The 13915-nt window shown below is 42.6% G+C and overlaps 1 protein-coding gene across 2 annotated transcripts in view; it reads left to right on the top strand.

Moving 5' to 3' along the window:
• The window catches only part of PPM1A (protein phosphatase, Mg2+/Mn2+ dependent 1A), a 376177-nt gene that overhangs the window by 62812 nt on the left and 299450 nt on the right, over positions 1 to 13915 (top strand). For both annotated transcript variants that reach the window (XM_085626169.1, XM_085626170.1), the window contains exon 2: positions 5151 to 6005. In XM_085626169.1, the coding sequence (XP_085482295.1) occupies positions 5172 to 6005 (834 nt within the window). In that variant the 5' untranslated portion in view covers positions 5151 to 5171. The remainder of the gene's footprint in view (positions 1 to 5150; positions 6006 to 13915) is intronic.

Genomic DNA, 13915 nt, shown 5'->3' on the forward strand with positions numbered 1-13915 from the left:
TCTGTCTGTCAGTCTGTCAGTCAGTGTGTCTGTCTGTCAGTCAGTGTGTCTGTCTGTCAGTGTGTCTGTCTGTCAGTCAGTGTGTCTGTCTGTCAGTCAGTGTGTCTGTCTGTCAGTCAGTGTGTCTGTCTGTCAGTCAGTGTGTCTGTCTGTCAGTCAGTGTGTCTGTCTGTCAGTCAGTGTGTCTGTCTGTCAGTCAGTGTGTCTGTCTGTCAGTCAGTGTGTCTGTCTGTCAGTCAGTGTGTCTGTCTGTCAGTCAGTGTGTCTGTCTGTCTGTCAGTCAGTATGTCTGTCTGTCTGTCTGTCAGTGTGTCTGTCTGTCTGTCTGTCTGTCAGTGTGTCTGTCTGTCTGTCAGTCAGTGTCTGTCTCTGTCTGTCTGTCAGTCAGTGTGTCTGTCTCTGTCTGTCTGTCTGTCTGTCTCTGTCTGTCTGTCTGTCTGTCTGTCTGTCTGTCTCTGTCTGTCTGTCTGTCTGTCTCTGTCTGTCTGTCTCTGTCTGTCTGTCTGTCTGTCAGTCAGTGTCTGTCTGTCTGTCTGTCAGTCAGTGTCTGTCTGTCTGTCTGTCAGTCAGTGTCTGTCTGTCTGTCAGTCAGTGTCTGTCTGTCTGTCAGTCAGTGTCTGTCTGTCAGTCAGTGTCTGTCTGTCAGTCAGTGTCTGTCTCTGTCTGTCTGTCTGTCTGTCAGTCAGTGTCTGTCTGTCAGTCAGTGTCTGTCTGTCAGTCAGTGTCTGTCTGTCTGTCAGTCAGTGTCTGTCTGTCTGTCTGTCAGTCAGTGTCTGTCTGTCAGTCAGTGTCTGTCTCTGTCTGTCTGTCTGTCTGTCAGTCAGTGTCTGTCTGTCTGTCTGTCAGTCAGTGTCTGTCTGTCTGTCTGTCAGTCAGTGTCTGTCTGTCTGTCAGTCAGTGTCTGTCTGTCAGTCAGTGTCTGTCTCTGTCTGTCTGTCTGTCTGTCAGTCAGTGTCTGTCTGTCTGTCTGTCAGTCAGTGTCTGTCTGTCTGTCTGTCAGTCAGTGTCTGTCTGTCTGTCAGTCAGTGTCTGTCTGTCTGTCAGTCAGTGTCTGTCTGTCAGTCAGTGTCTGTCTGTCAGTCAGTGTCTGTCTGTCAGTCAGTGTCTGTCTGTCAGTCAGTGTCTGTCTGTCAGTCAGTGTCTGTCTGTCAGTCAGTGTCTGTCTGTCAGTCAGTGTCTGTCTGTCAGTCAGTGTCTGTCTGTCAGTCAGTGTCTGTCTGTCAGTCAGTGTCTGTCTGTCAGTCAGTGTCTGTCTGTCAGTCAGTGTCTGTCTGTCAGTCAGTGTCTGTCTGTCAGTCAGTGTCTGTCTGTCAGTCAGTGTCTGTCTGTCAGTCAGTGTCTGTCTGTCTGTCAGTGTCTGTCTGTCAGTGTCTGTCTGTCAGTGTCTGTCTGTCAGTCAGTGTCTGTCTGTCAGTCAGTGTCTGTCTGTCAGTCAGTCTGTCAGTCAGTCAGTGTATGTCAGTCAGTGTCAGCTAGAGCAGCTCTGATGACCTGGTTCTTATGCTACAGAGCAGCTCTGCTGATCTAGTTCTCTGGCTCTACAACAGCTCTGCTGATCTAGTTCTCTGGCTCTACAACAGCTCTGCTGACCTGGTTCTCTGGCACTAAAGCAGCTCTGCTGACCTGGTTCTATGGCTCTGCAGCAGCTCTGCACACCTGGTTCTCTGGCTCTAAAGCAGCTCTGCTGACCTGGTTCTCTCCCTCTAAAGCAGCTCTGCTTACCTGGTTTTCTGCACTCACGATGCACGCACCCGACTTCGCGAAAATATATTTAAAAATAATATACGTTTATTATAAGTACAAATATATTATTTTGATGAATATCTTACATAATCTCTTGCCTTAATATGTATATTAAAGACACACACACATATCATTTTGGAACCTAATTTTTTTTTTGCGGGAGTCGCGTGCCCCAGCACGTATATGATGTCACGCGGGACCCGCAACCGCGCAAACATCTCGTACCGTAATGCGCATGTGTCGCGAATGCGCGGGAGCAGGAGTCGCAGACTGGTCGCATACCAATCGCGCATATCACGTGATATTAAATGTATATGATGTAACTGAAAAACACGCAGCCGTCGCACACCATACGCGGATCCTTCATGACTTTTCTAAAATGGCGGCTAGAATGCGCACACCCACCGTGATGTGTACACTTTGAGTGGATTTTTTTTAAAGAAAATAATATAAATCTATTAAAATAAAAAATGAAAACAAGAAAATCGAATCAATATTTCAGTTTTGATTTAAAACATTTTTTTGAGTGCAATTTTCCGAAAAATATATAAGGTTTAATGAATAAAATATTTATAACTAAACCGTTAAACTGTAGAAATCAGTTAAAAAAATAGATATAACTACTATCACACTTAAAAGTTAGCATTTAAAAAACCTTTGGAATTCACAGAAAAAACCATAGGTTTCAGGGGTGATATGGTTAGCTGCCCATTTCACTCATACAAAACCATAGAAATTCCTCCGTTTTAGTTAGTTCTGCTAACTATAACTCACGCGCCCGCAATGCACTGCTGATGTCACATATTGCATCATTCATGACATGGTCAGTGACATCACTGATGACATCACTGATGATATCTCAAATGACATCACTGATGACATCATCCACTTGACAATCTGATACACCTCATCATACACTAGTATAACCTTTCATCACTCACTGTAAAATACAGAGTACCATATTTGAAACCATTGACACACCAATACCAGTTCTACATACCCACTCACTGATTCCTAAGTCTACACACACAACTACCCATTCAACAACAGAATCATCTATACATGCAGTCAATTAATAGAACACTATCAAATGCACTTATACACATATATAGACATTGACACATCAGCAGTCATCTTACTCACTCATGAAAAAAATTTATCGCACTTAAATTTACTCACTTACACAATTATCCAACAACACCTCATTTATTCAAACACATAGTAACTCATCGTTAATATGTTAAAAAAGCACCCTTACAATTATACACTCATTCATATAGTTACTCTCACAATCACTGACTCTTACACATACTTATTTATATACACCAACTCTCACAATGCCTTTTATTTTTTTACTTTGTTGAAGATGTACAACTAAAACATATATTCGCTCACCAACACACAAATAAATACACTCAAGTCACCCAAACAACTGTTTCCACATGCACTCTTAAACACATACACCTAGTCAATCAACCATTCACACATCTATGCATAGTTACACACACCCCATCCAACCACACACAAACTCAGTGTCCCATACAAATACTCACCCAACTAATCAATAACATAACTAATATACACACTCCTGTAGTTAGTGACCAACTGATGCAGCATGTTATACAACAAGAGAGACAGTGCTGCACACATTCACATAGTTTAGTTACTAATCCATGTATTAAGTGAGACACTTTTAAATACTCACTTAAAAAGACAGTCAGACAGCTACTAAATCCTCCATCCAGACAGTTAAATATCCACTCAATCTTCAATACAGATTGGTATATATATAATACATATTTAAATTTCAAATTAAACCACATTCAGTGGATGATGTCATCAGTGATGTCATCAGTGATGTCATCAGGGATGTCATCAGTGATGTCATTTGGGATGTCATCAGTGATATCATCAGTGATGTCACCCACCATGTCATGAATGATGCAGTATGTGACATCATCAGCAGTGCATTGCGGGCGTGTGAGTTATAGTTAGCAGAACTAACTATAACGGAGGAATTTCTATGGTTTTGTATGAGTGAAATGGGCAGCTAACTAAAACACCCCTGAAACCTATGGTTTTTTCTGTGAATATAAATATATAATATCTCAATCATTTGGTGAGATTGCCAAAGCGGTCTCATAGGTAAAACCTTAAAAACATTCTTTTTAAATGTTGCATTCTTTTCTGTAGCATCTGTTTCTCAGGCATTTGTCGGTGCTTTCTCCTCAGTGCTGCCCAGCCACTTCAGTGATTATCGACGTGGGGGTAAGCTCTGAGCTGCAAAACAATAATGGAGTACTTGGTATACTGTAGCAAGATGGCACCCATGTTAAAAATCATGTTTTTGGAGCTAGTGCTAATGAAAGATCTGAAAAACGGATGCAACTTTTTTCTGTAGCAGTCAGTTTTCAGTCCTCTGGTTGGCGTTCACTCACCAGTGCTACCTGGCTTCTGTCCAGCTCATTTCAGACTTCCTCATGCATTCCATTGGACGTGAAAGGGTACATCCAGTAGAAGAATTGTGCTTTGGGGCTGAAATAGGATGTAAGTGACATTGTCTTAAGCCAGTGGCTCAAGTTTTTAGAGCAAAAAAAAGATAATTGAAGACAGCGGCTGACCAATGCCGCTTCAGGTATGCAATACAATATATTTACCATTAATGGCACAAGCATTATACATAGCAAGCCTAAAAAAAACAGCCTTCTGTGTTTCAAGAGATTATTGGAAGTATATAATATGGGTTTGTTCTGAATTTGTGACCTCGAAACAAACCAGGTTTTCTTCTTACAGAACCCACAGTGTGGCACAGCTGTGCACCTAGGCCATAAATGTCAAGTGATCTTGTATTCTATGTATTAAGTAACACTCACAGCAGTATTGAAGTTTGTATTTAGTAGGAGGCTAAACGAGAGTGACTGGTGATAGGCTATTCTTGACTTGCACTACTAACATTACTTGCCACAGTTCAGTGTGGCAGCCCCAAACCCACAGTTGACGCTGCAACTGACTGCCCCCCCCCCCCACATGCACACACAACTTTCTATCCCTCACTCAGTATCACCCACTCTTGCATACACTCGCAATCTCATGTCCCCTTTCTCTCTTCAAGGAACACAAGCTTGTGTTTAATCTGGGCACTATTGTTTCATTTATTTTCTATACAATATTAGTTTCATTTTAAGAACTCATTGAGATAAGACCTGTAAAATGCAGCCTACGGTTATTATTTTCACTTTGATATCTTAATACATTGGAATAAATGAATGTGGAAGAAACTAGAAATTATGTCTCAAACAAAAAGTCTTTTATTGGGAAGATCATTAAGAAAGACACTGTATTAACATTGATTTCAGTGTTGTAACCCTGCATCTGATTCTTTTAATGTAATTCATGTTTTTCTACAGATCTCAAGAAGCAAGACCACAATGGGGGCATTTTTAGACAAGCCAAAGATGGAGAAGCATAATGCTCATGGGCATGGTAATGAACTGCGTTATGGACTAAGTAGTATGCAAGGGTGGCGAGTTGAGATGGAGGATGCACATACTGCAGTGATTGGTCTGCCAAATGGACTTGAGGGATGGTCTTTTTTTGCTGTTTATGATGGGCATGCTGGATCCCAAGTTGCGAAATACTGCTGCGAGCATTTACTAGATCACATTACGTCCAACCAGGACTTCAAAGCTTCTGATGGTGAACTCTGTGTTGAAAGTGTAAAGACTGGAATCCGAACAGGTTTTCTGCAAATTGATGAACACATGAGAGTAATCTCTGAGAAGAAACATGGGGCAGACAGAAGTGGGTCGACAGCTGTAGGGGTCATGATTTCTCCCCAGCACATATATTTCATCAACTGTGGCGATTCAAGAGGTTTACTGTGTAGGAGCAAGAAGGTTCACTTCTTTACACAAGATCACAAACCAAGCAATCCACTGGAGAAAGAACGTATTCAGAACGCAGGTGGTTCTGTAATGATTCAACGCGTGAATGGTTCACTTGCTGTATCCAGGGCACTCGGGGACTTCGACTATAAATGTGTTCATGGTAAAGGCCCCACAGAGCAGCTTGTTTCCCCTGAGCCAGAAGTATATGAAATAGAAAGATCAGAAGAAGATGATCAGTTTATCATCCTGGCTTGTGATGGTATCTGGGATGTGATGGGCAACGAAGAGCTTTGTGATTTTGTAAGATCCAGGCTTGAAGTTACAGATGACCTTGCAAAAGTTTGCAATGAAATAGTCGACACCTGTTTGTATAAGGTAGATTTTATTTTTTAAACTGTTTCCTGTAATTATAAAAGGTTTATTTATTTAGACGTATGTTAATCTAGACCGAAGACAAAAAAAGTGTTAATGGAAATACTTTTCTCAAAGTTTCTTAATAACTGAGAATTTCTTTCTGTTGCGTTCTTTCTAACACTTTTGTGCTGCAGCATGACTCGGGGGGGGGGGGGGGGGACGAAGGGGGGAATCATTTTGATATCAGCATTGACCCTACCACTAAGGAGTACAAATCCTAACCAGATGCTTGCTATAAAGCTTTGATTTTGCATAATCTTAAGATGAAAGGTGCAAGATCCCAGCTAAGTGTTGTGTTCTTACAAAATGTCCTTGTACATATGGTTGGGGAAGGATTGTCACACAGCCCAGGAATGTTTAGTGTTGTTTTTCTTGATACCATTCAAAAAGTCATACACACCACGTTGTAACTTGCGTGTCGCTTTGAAAGTCTGACCCTGCCCCATCTTCTACCAACTGTCTTATGATTTTTATTTTTTTAATTGAATTCAATGTAACTGTCCGCCTTGTCTTAAAATGACAGTAGGAACAAGCATAATGATTCTAGGTTAAGGAAATCTTGTACAGTCTAGAGATGCGTTTGGGTAATACCTCAAGGAAGAGGGGAAGCCCACGAAGCACAGTGTAAACCAGAGTATGACCACAGTATAACCCCGCTCTCTGCAGAAGCTGGAACATTTCATGGCCTTAACTTGTGAAATAAGAAGCTGGTATTGGGCAGGACCGCTTTCATTGTCTTTTCCAGTATCTTTGAGGTTGGCTCATAGTGTAAATGGAGGTAGATGTACTGAGTTGAACTTAAATTGTTAACAATTCAGGATGTGAGGGGTATCGGAAGGAATCAGAAAGGGAAATAGTTAAGGAAAATCTGAAAGAATTGGTAGGCTTTAAGTCTGAAATCCTGAGGTGCACGTGGGGCAGAGACCTGCTGATCAAAATGGGGAGCAAACTAGGAATGGCACATAAAACCAACACAATTCAAAAATAAACGGCCGAAGGCTCCAAATGGGTAATGGTCAGAACATTAATGGTGGGGAATGAATCAAGCTTTACAGCAGTAAAAACCATACAGAATCAAATTAAACTAGTATTCCCCCAAAGAGACATGGGGGACTAGACTGAACTGTACTGTTGGCTTGGGACTCTCCAATCATTTCCTATTCTTTGGCCATAAAAAGTTCATTTTGCTGAAGGCGTTTCCGAAGTGATCTCGGAAATGCTAGGCAGATGACTGTTCTTAGTGCAGTGAAATACTGAGTTGCCGTCAATGCCTCCTAACAAAGCTATTCCGGCACAACTCTGGCTTGTGCACCCTGTCTCCTTGCGAGTGATGTATTTGTGCATGTTGAGGCTGAATATTCTTTGTACTTGCAGGTGTTGGTTCCAGAACAGTGGGTACAGGCCTAGGATAGGGGTATTGTGCAGTGGTGAATACCCCACACAAAGCCAATCAATCTAAGTGCTTAGTTTCACTTAGTTTCCGTAGCATAAAAAGTACAGACACAAAAACAGACACAATTAAAAGTGATTAGACCATAAGCCGTACTAAAACAATAAAAAAAAAATCATACATTATTTCCTCCTAAAAGTGACATCTTAACGTGTGTTTAAATGTAAAAAGGATTACAAAGGTATTACTACATCAAAACAGTATGTAAAAGTACAATAAAACAGTGCTACCCTTCAACGTGACTAGGCTATCATAAGATCACATGCATACAAATCATAAACCCATTCACATAATAATGTTTGTGTATATTAAGTGCGGCACTTGAGAAGAACAAAGGCAGAGATAGACTAGTTAACGTGAGGCATGATTATCATGGGTAATCCTATCAGTTCAGTCAGCATCAAAATCCTGATAGGATTGCCTACGCATAAAAAGGGCCCAAAGGAATGATGCTACTGCGTAACACACCAATGAACCTTCAGGCTGTTGTATAAAAAGTAATGCTGCACAACACTCATTTAAACGTATCTGCACAAAAGCGGGACAATGAATCTTTTAGTTTGTACAATGTAAAATGTACAACAGAATATAATGTGTAACTCTGACTGCTTTGATATATCATCACAAGGGCGCTTATAGAGAGAGAGTCTACAGGGAAACCAAACATTAATGGGATAAAGTTCAAGCGGAATCTTGTGAAGATAAACTGGTGCTACAAATTCTGAATTAAAACTAGATCAAGAGGGGGAGACACTTGAAATAGGCTAACAGTAAGTTTGTTTCTCTCCCACCTGTTTGCAGCGGCCCTTGCTAGAAAGATCTCCTTTAGCACCGCCTTTGTGGTTGGCATGCATGTAAAAGGCCACTCACATAATTATAATAAGCCCAGATCATCCAAGGAACGCTTAAAATATTGCAACCAGGGGTTCTTCAATGCAAAGTCAAGGTTCAAACAATCCCACAAAACGGTTTGTTTCGAGGTTAGTCTTCCTCCTCCAAATCGACTGCCAGACTAAAATTGATGGGAGCTGGCTGGAGTCTGATATAGATAGATAGATCTATATATATAAGGCTAAAAGTCTTTTACCGAAGACATCCCCTACTCGCTGAAGCTCATCAAAGTCCAACTTACCCCAGGTCATAGCCCTATAAGTAGCAATAGCTTTGGCTACATAAATAGCTAAAATCTCGGGGATTGGTTTAGACCCCAGTTTGTTTGTAAAATTAAAGATTGTTGCTATGTTTTTTTTTCTAATAAAAGTCTATTTAGAACCATATTTTTCCATGAAAACTTCCCATCAAAGAGTATTCCCCGGTAAGAGAATGTTTCTTCCACCTCGAGCATTCTTTGTTCTGTATGAAAAGCTGGAGGTTTCTTTGGCTGTGCCCCACAGGGGTGTGGAATTTTGTAAAATATCTACTTGTCCATGGGACAGGTAGCTTCATAAATCTACATGTCCTGTACAAAATCCACTTGTCCCTTTGGTGCCTTGATGTGCACCGTCAAATAATGGCAGCACTCATTATAGAAGAGCTCAGATAATAGCCTCTCTGGTTAGGTCAGGCTCATAGTATAGAAGGATTTGAAAACTAGTGATTTCCGTATTTTGCCTCTTTTCTGCAGACCTACACATTTATCCTTTCATTCACCCACTGATATCTAACATTTCACCTTTACATTAGCTTCCATTCATTCTTTAATCAGCCTTTCACCATTCTGCTTGTCAATCCATCCATCCGCCCATCCATATCCAAATCTACCCATCCATCCCAAAGCATAGCCATCCATCCGTCCATCTTTTCGCTCACCCATTCTTCCTCTCATCCATCAATTTACCCTTTCACTCATCCATCTTGCCACTCATCCATCAATTTACCCTTTCACTCATCCATCTTTTCGCTTACTGATCCATCCACCCTGCAACCCATCTATCTTTTCACCCTTTCCTTCATCAACACATCCATCGTCCATCCAACATCCCTGTCACTCATCCACCCTTTCACTCACATCCATCCTTTCACTCACTCATCCTTACACGTTAATTATGGGCTTTTGTCTACCGAGCTCCGGACAGAAGAGGCTCATCAAGAGCTCCACCCCGCTGTAGCTGCTAAAGCGAGTGGTTCACAACACCCCTGGCCAAACAGTTCCTTCCAGCTCCAAATCTATCATTCAAACTCATCCATCCCTCCTTCCACTCATCCATCCATCCTTTCGCTCATCCATTCATCCACTTTCACCCCCTCCATCCACCTTTTCACTCGTATCCATCCACCTTTTCACTCATATCCATCCACTTTTTCACTCATCCCTCCATCCAGCAATCCTTGTGCTCTTCCATCTTTCACTCCTCCATCCCACTCAAATCCATCCACCCTTTCACTCATCCCACCATTCATCCTTTTGCTCTTCCGTCTTTCACCCCATCATCCTCCTTTTCACTCAAATCCATCCACCCTTTTACTCATACCTCCATTCATCCATCCTTTTGCTCTTCTGTCTTTCACCCCATCATCCTCCTTTTCACTCAAATCCATCCATCCTTTCACTCAAATCCATCCATCCACCGTTTGACTCATCCTTCCACCCACCCATCAATCTTCACATCCTTCCACCCACCCACCCATCAATCTTCACATCCTTCCACCCATCCATCAATCAATCTTCACATCCACCCAGCCATCCATCCTTCCATCCATCCATCCACTTTCACCCCATCCATTCACCCTTTCACTCACTCTCTCATCCATTAATCCACCCTTTTATTCAACCATCCATCCTTTCACTCTCTCTCCCATCCATTAATCCACCCTTTCATTCAACCATCCATCCTTTCACTCACTCTCTCATCCATTAATCCACCCTTTCATTCAACATCCATCCTTTCACTCATCCATCCACTTTCACCCCATCCATTCACCCTTTCAGCCATCCATCCACACACATCTATCCACTTTCACCACATCCATCCATTCACCCTTGCACTCATCCATCCATCCTTTCACTCATCCATCCATCCATCCTTTCACTCATCCATCCATCCATCCTTTCACTCATCCATCCATCCATCCATCCATCCTTTCGCTCATCCATCCATCCTTTCGCTCATCCATCCATCCTTTCGCTCATCCATCCATCCTTTCGCTCATCCATCCATCCTTTCGCTCTTCCATCCATCCTTTCACTCATCCATCCATCCATCTATCCATCCATGTATATATCCATCAACCCTTTCAAGTAAATTATGAACCTTTGTCTGGAACTGTAGAAAGAAGAGGCCCATCAAGAACTCCACAGCTGTTGTTAGCTACAGTGGGGTGTTCAGATGCCCCTGGTGCATGCACAAAGTGAGAGGCGAGGCCCAGTGCAAGGAGAGAAATTAGGGTGCGCCTGAGGATTGCATGAATTCCCCATGGGTAAACTAATGAGCTTTAATGTAAGCCTTGGATGAGGTAAGATATGAGAGGCCAAGGGGAGCGGGGTTAGCAAGTACAGGCACTGGGTGAAACATAAGATGCACAGGAAAGGCAAAGTGCAAAGGAGGGTTGTGCAGGGGCTGCAAGAGAAGAGAAAGCATGGGCTTTACTGTAGGCCCCCGGAGGCGAGGGCAGGAGGGATCTTTGGGCTGAGGCAGAATGGTGAAGCACAGAATAAAAGGCAGGGGGCCACAAGGTTAAAGTCAGAGCATGAGCCAAGAGGCCCAGCCTCTTACATTCCAGTGATGTGAGTGTTCTGGAGCTGCATCTTATGCTCGAAGGAAAGGAAAGGGCCAGAGGAGGGCCTGGAAGCCTCGGGGAGAAAGCAAAATTACTCTTACCTGACAGTGCTGTCGATGTTTTATATGGAGCTGCAACTTTGAGCTCAGCTCAATCATATTGTTGTTCTGCTCTGGTGAAATTTAAGTGCAGGCCCCAGCTTTTGAATTGACCCTTTCACTGCCAATGAACTGCTCAGAGCTCCTTATTAACTGGCTGTGACCAAGAGGGTTAAACTGCTGTGTATCAGATTACCGTAAGCCTGTCTACTTGTCCTTTGGACAAGTTGGAAATTAAAACCTCTTGCCCTTGTAAGAAATCTAGATGTCTCGGGCGTCGGGAGATAGGAATTCCCCACCCCTGGCCCCAGAAATAAGCACAGAAGTCTTTGATTCGTTCACATGAAGATCAAGGCTGTTGATAAATGTGGTATACTCCTCTGAGCTTCAGCAATGCTCGACCTGTTCTGGCAGTGAGCACTTCATCGTCTGCATAGAGAAGTATTGTGAGAGAGCCGGAGTTCATATGTGGGACATCGCTGGGACTTCTTTCCCCCTGTTAGCGAAAAGCGAGAACAGAAATGGTGCGAAGACACAGCCCTGCCTGATGCCCTGCTCGATATTAAGATTTTGTACACTCACCATCCCTACTATAAGGAACACACGCAGTTGCCCTGGAATACATCGGTCTTATTAAATCAATAATGAGCACATCAACTCCCATGTTTTCCATAATAACCCACAATTTAGACTGGGAAACGCAATCAAATTCGACCATAAAAATGTAGCCTTTCTTAGCCACCATATATTTGGCAATCACCATGCTCCGATTATGGCACCGGTCAATAGGCTCTTTTCCCTTTCTAAAACCATTCTGTGTTTTAGCTAAGATGTTCCTTTCCTCTGCCCACTCCTACAGCCTGTACTGTAACAAACGCCCCATAGGTTTGACCATACTGTCGATCAGTGAGATGGGTCTATAATTTTTGGGATTCGACTTGTCCTTTTAAAAAAAATTGTCTTTTTAGGTCTTGCCTAGGCAGCGCTTGCGCTGTCTCTTCGAGACATGCTGTATTGAGGATATGGGCATAAAGCTCTGCCCACTTTCCACCCATCTTTTTAATTGGCTCCTGTCCTTTTATAAATGGTGGTTTTTCATTGGTCAATAGGCTTAGTAGTCCCTCCTTAGTACCGCCTTGTCTCTTATTGTAACCTCCCATGAGGAAACCCCGGTTACATGTGGTGTTACTCCCTAGGTTTTAATTACAGCCTCAAGGCACCATTTTCTTAAAATGCTTCAGGCAAGACACACATTTGGTCCTAAGCTAGGCTGGCAGCGGTTACGTAACTCACTAGAACATCTCACATTTATATTGGACGTCTATAAATTTCCCTTCATCAGCTCCACACACAATACAGAATAATAATGGAAATGTTAATGTAATAATTCCTTTCTCAAATTTCAAAGCTACTAATTGTATATATGGACATAGCTATTTGAATGTGCTTGTAGTACTGTCTTGCATGCAATGTATTATGGGTAGGGTGGATTTACCATATCTTCTGCAGTTTGCAGTACCATATATGACCAAAAGAGGTCCGCAGTGCTGGTTCCTTGCTCACTATGGACCTCTAGGAGCAGTTTGCGTTACTGCACAGAGACATGCAGTGCTGGTGCCTTGCTCACTAGGGACCTCTAGGAGCAGCTTGTGGTACGGTACCTAGACATGCAGTGCGGGTGCCATGCAGCTTGCGGTAATGCACCGAGACATACAATGCTCATTCTTGGCTCACTACTCAAGTATTTGTAATTCATTAGGTCTCACGTTACTGAAAGTATGAGCTATTGGCGTTGCATTATTATTTGCAACGCTAATGCCTCAAACTATCAGTAACGCGAGACCTATTGCATTGCAAATGCTTGTTATAAATGGGTATGAACATAGATTGCTTCCATGACTTTGGAGGGCCCTTCTTAGTTGTTAAATTAAAGGCACTCGCCAGTAGTAGGCCCCATAATTCCTGCTGCTCCAAAAAGATGTGTACAAGTATCCCGTCGGGGCCAGAAGCCCTCAAGATGCTACACTGGGCCAAAGCTCTCTTTACCTTTCGCTACCTCAAACACTAGGTGGTAAGTTCCATGCCCGAAGGATAATTCTGTGTATAATCTGTTGGCCCAAGGGTAGTCTGATCTATTTTCTCAAAATGAGCCACCAATCCAGCTTCGCCAATGTTCATGTCTAATGTTCGATCAGTTACTTCCTTTAGAAACTGGGTATTCACCACCTTCCAAAACCCCTGGATGTCCTTGTACATAGAAGCTGATCGCAAATTCAGCCGGGATTCCTCCCTTAAACTCTTTATCTGGAGGATCTTGCCTCCTTGTATTTGGCTCGTAAAGTCCGAACCAGGAAGGTTATCTCTTGGGACTATGTGTAGAGCTGTATGCATGTTTGACGTACTTTAGTGCAAATTGAGTCGAACCATCGGACCGATAAGTTGTTAGAAGAGAGTACTCTTGTCAACTGAATTTTAATGTCTGCCAATACATCAGAAAATGCTACGGGTACCTGGTCTGGAGTAGAGTCAACGTTTGAGCAGACCATTACCTCTGACTGCTTACAATTTAGGATCGTAGCTAGAAATCTTTGTCCACTTTATCCCAC

Source organism: Triturus cristatus, chromosome 9, assembly GCF_964204655.1.
Source record: "Triturus cristatus chromosome 9, aTriCri1.1, whole genome shotgun sequence".
NCBI lineage: Eukaryota > Metazoa > Chordata > Amphibia > Caudata > Salamandridae > Triturus > Triturus cristatus.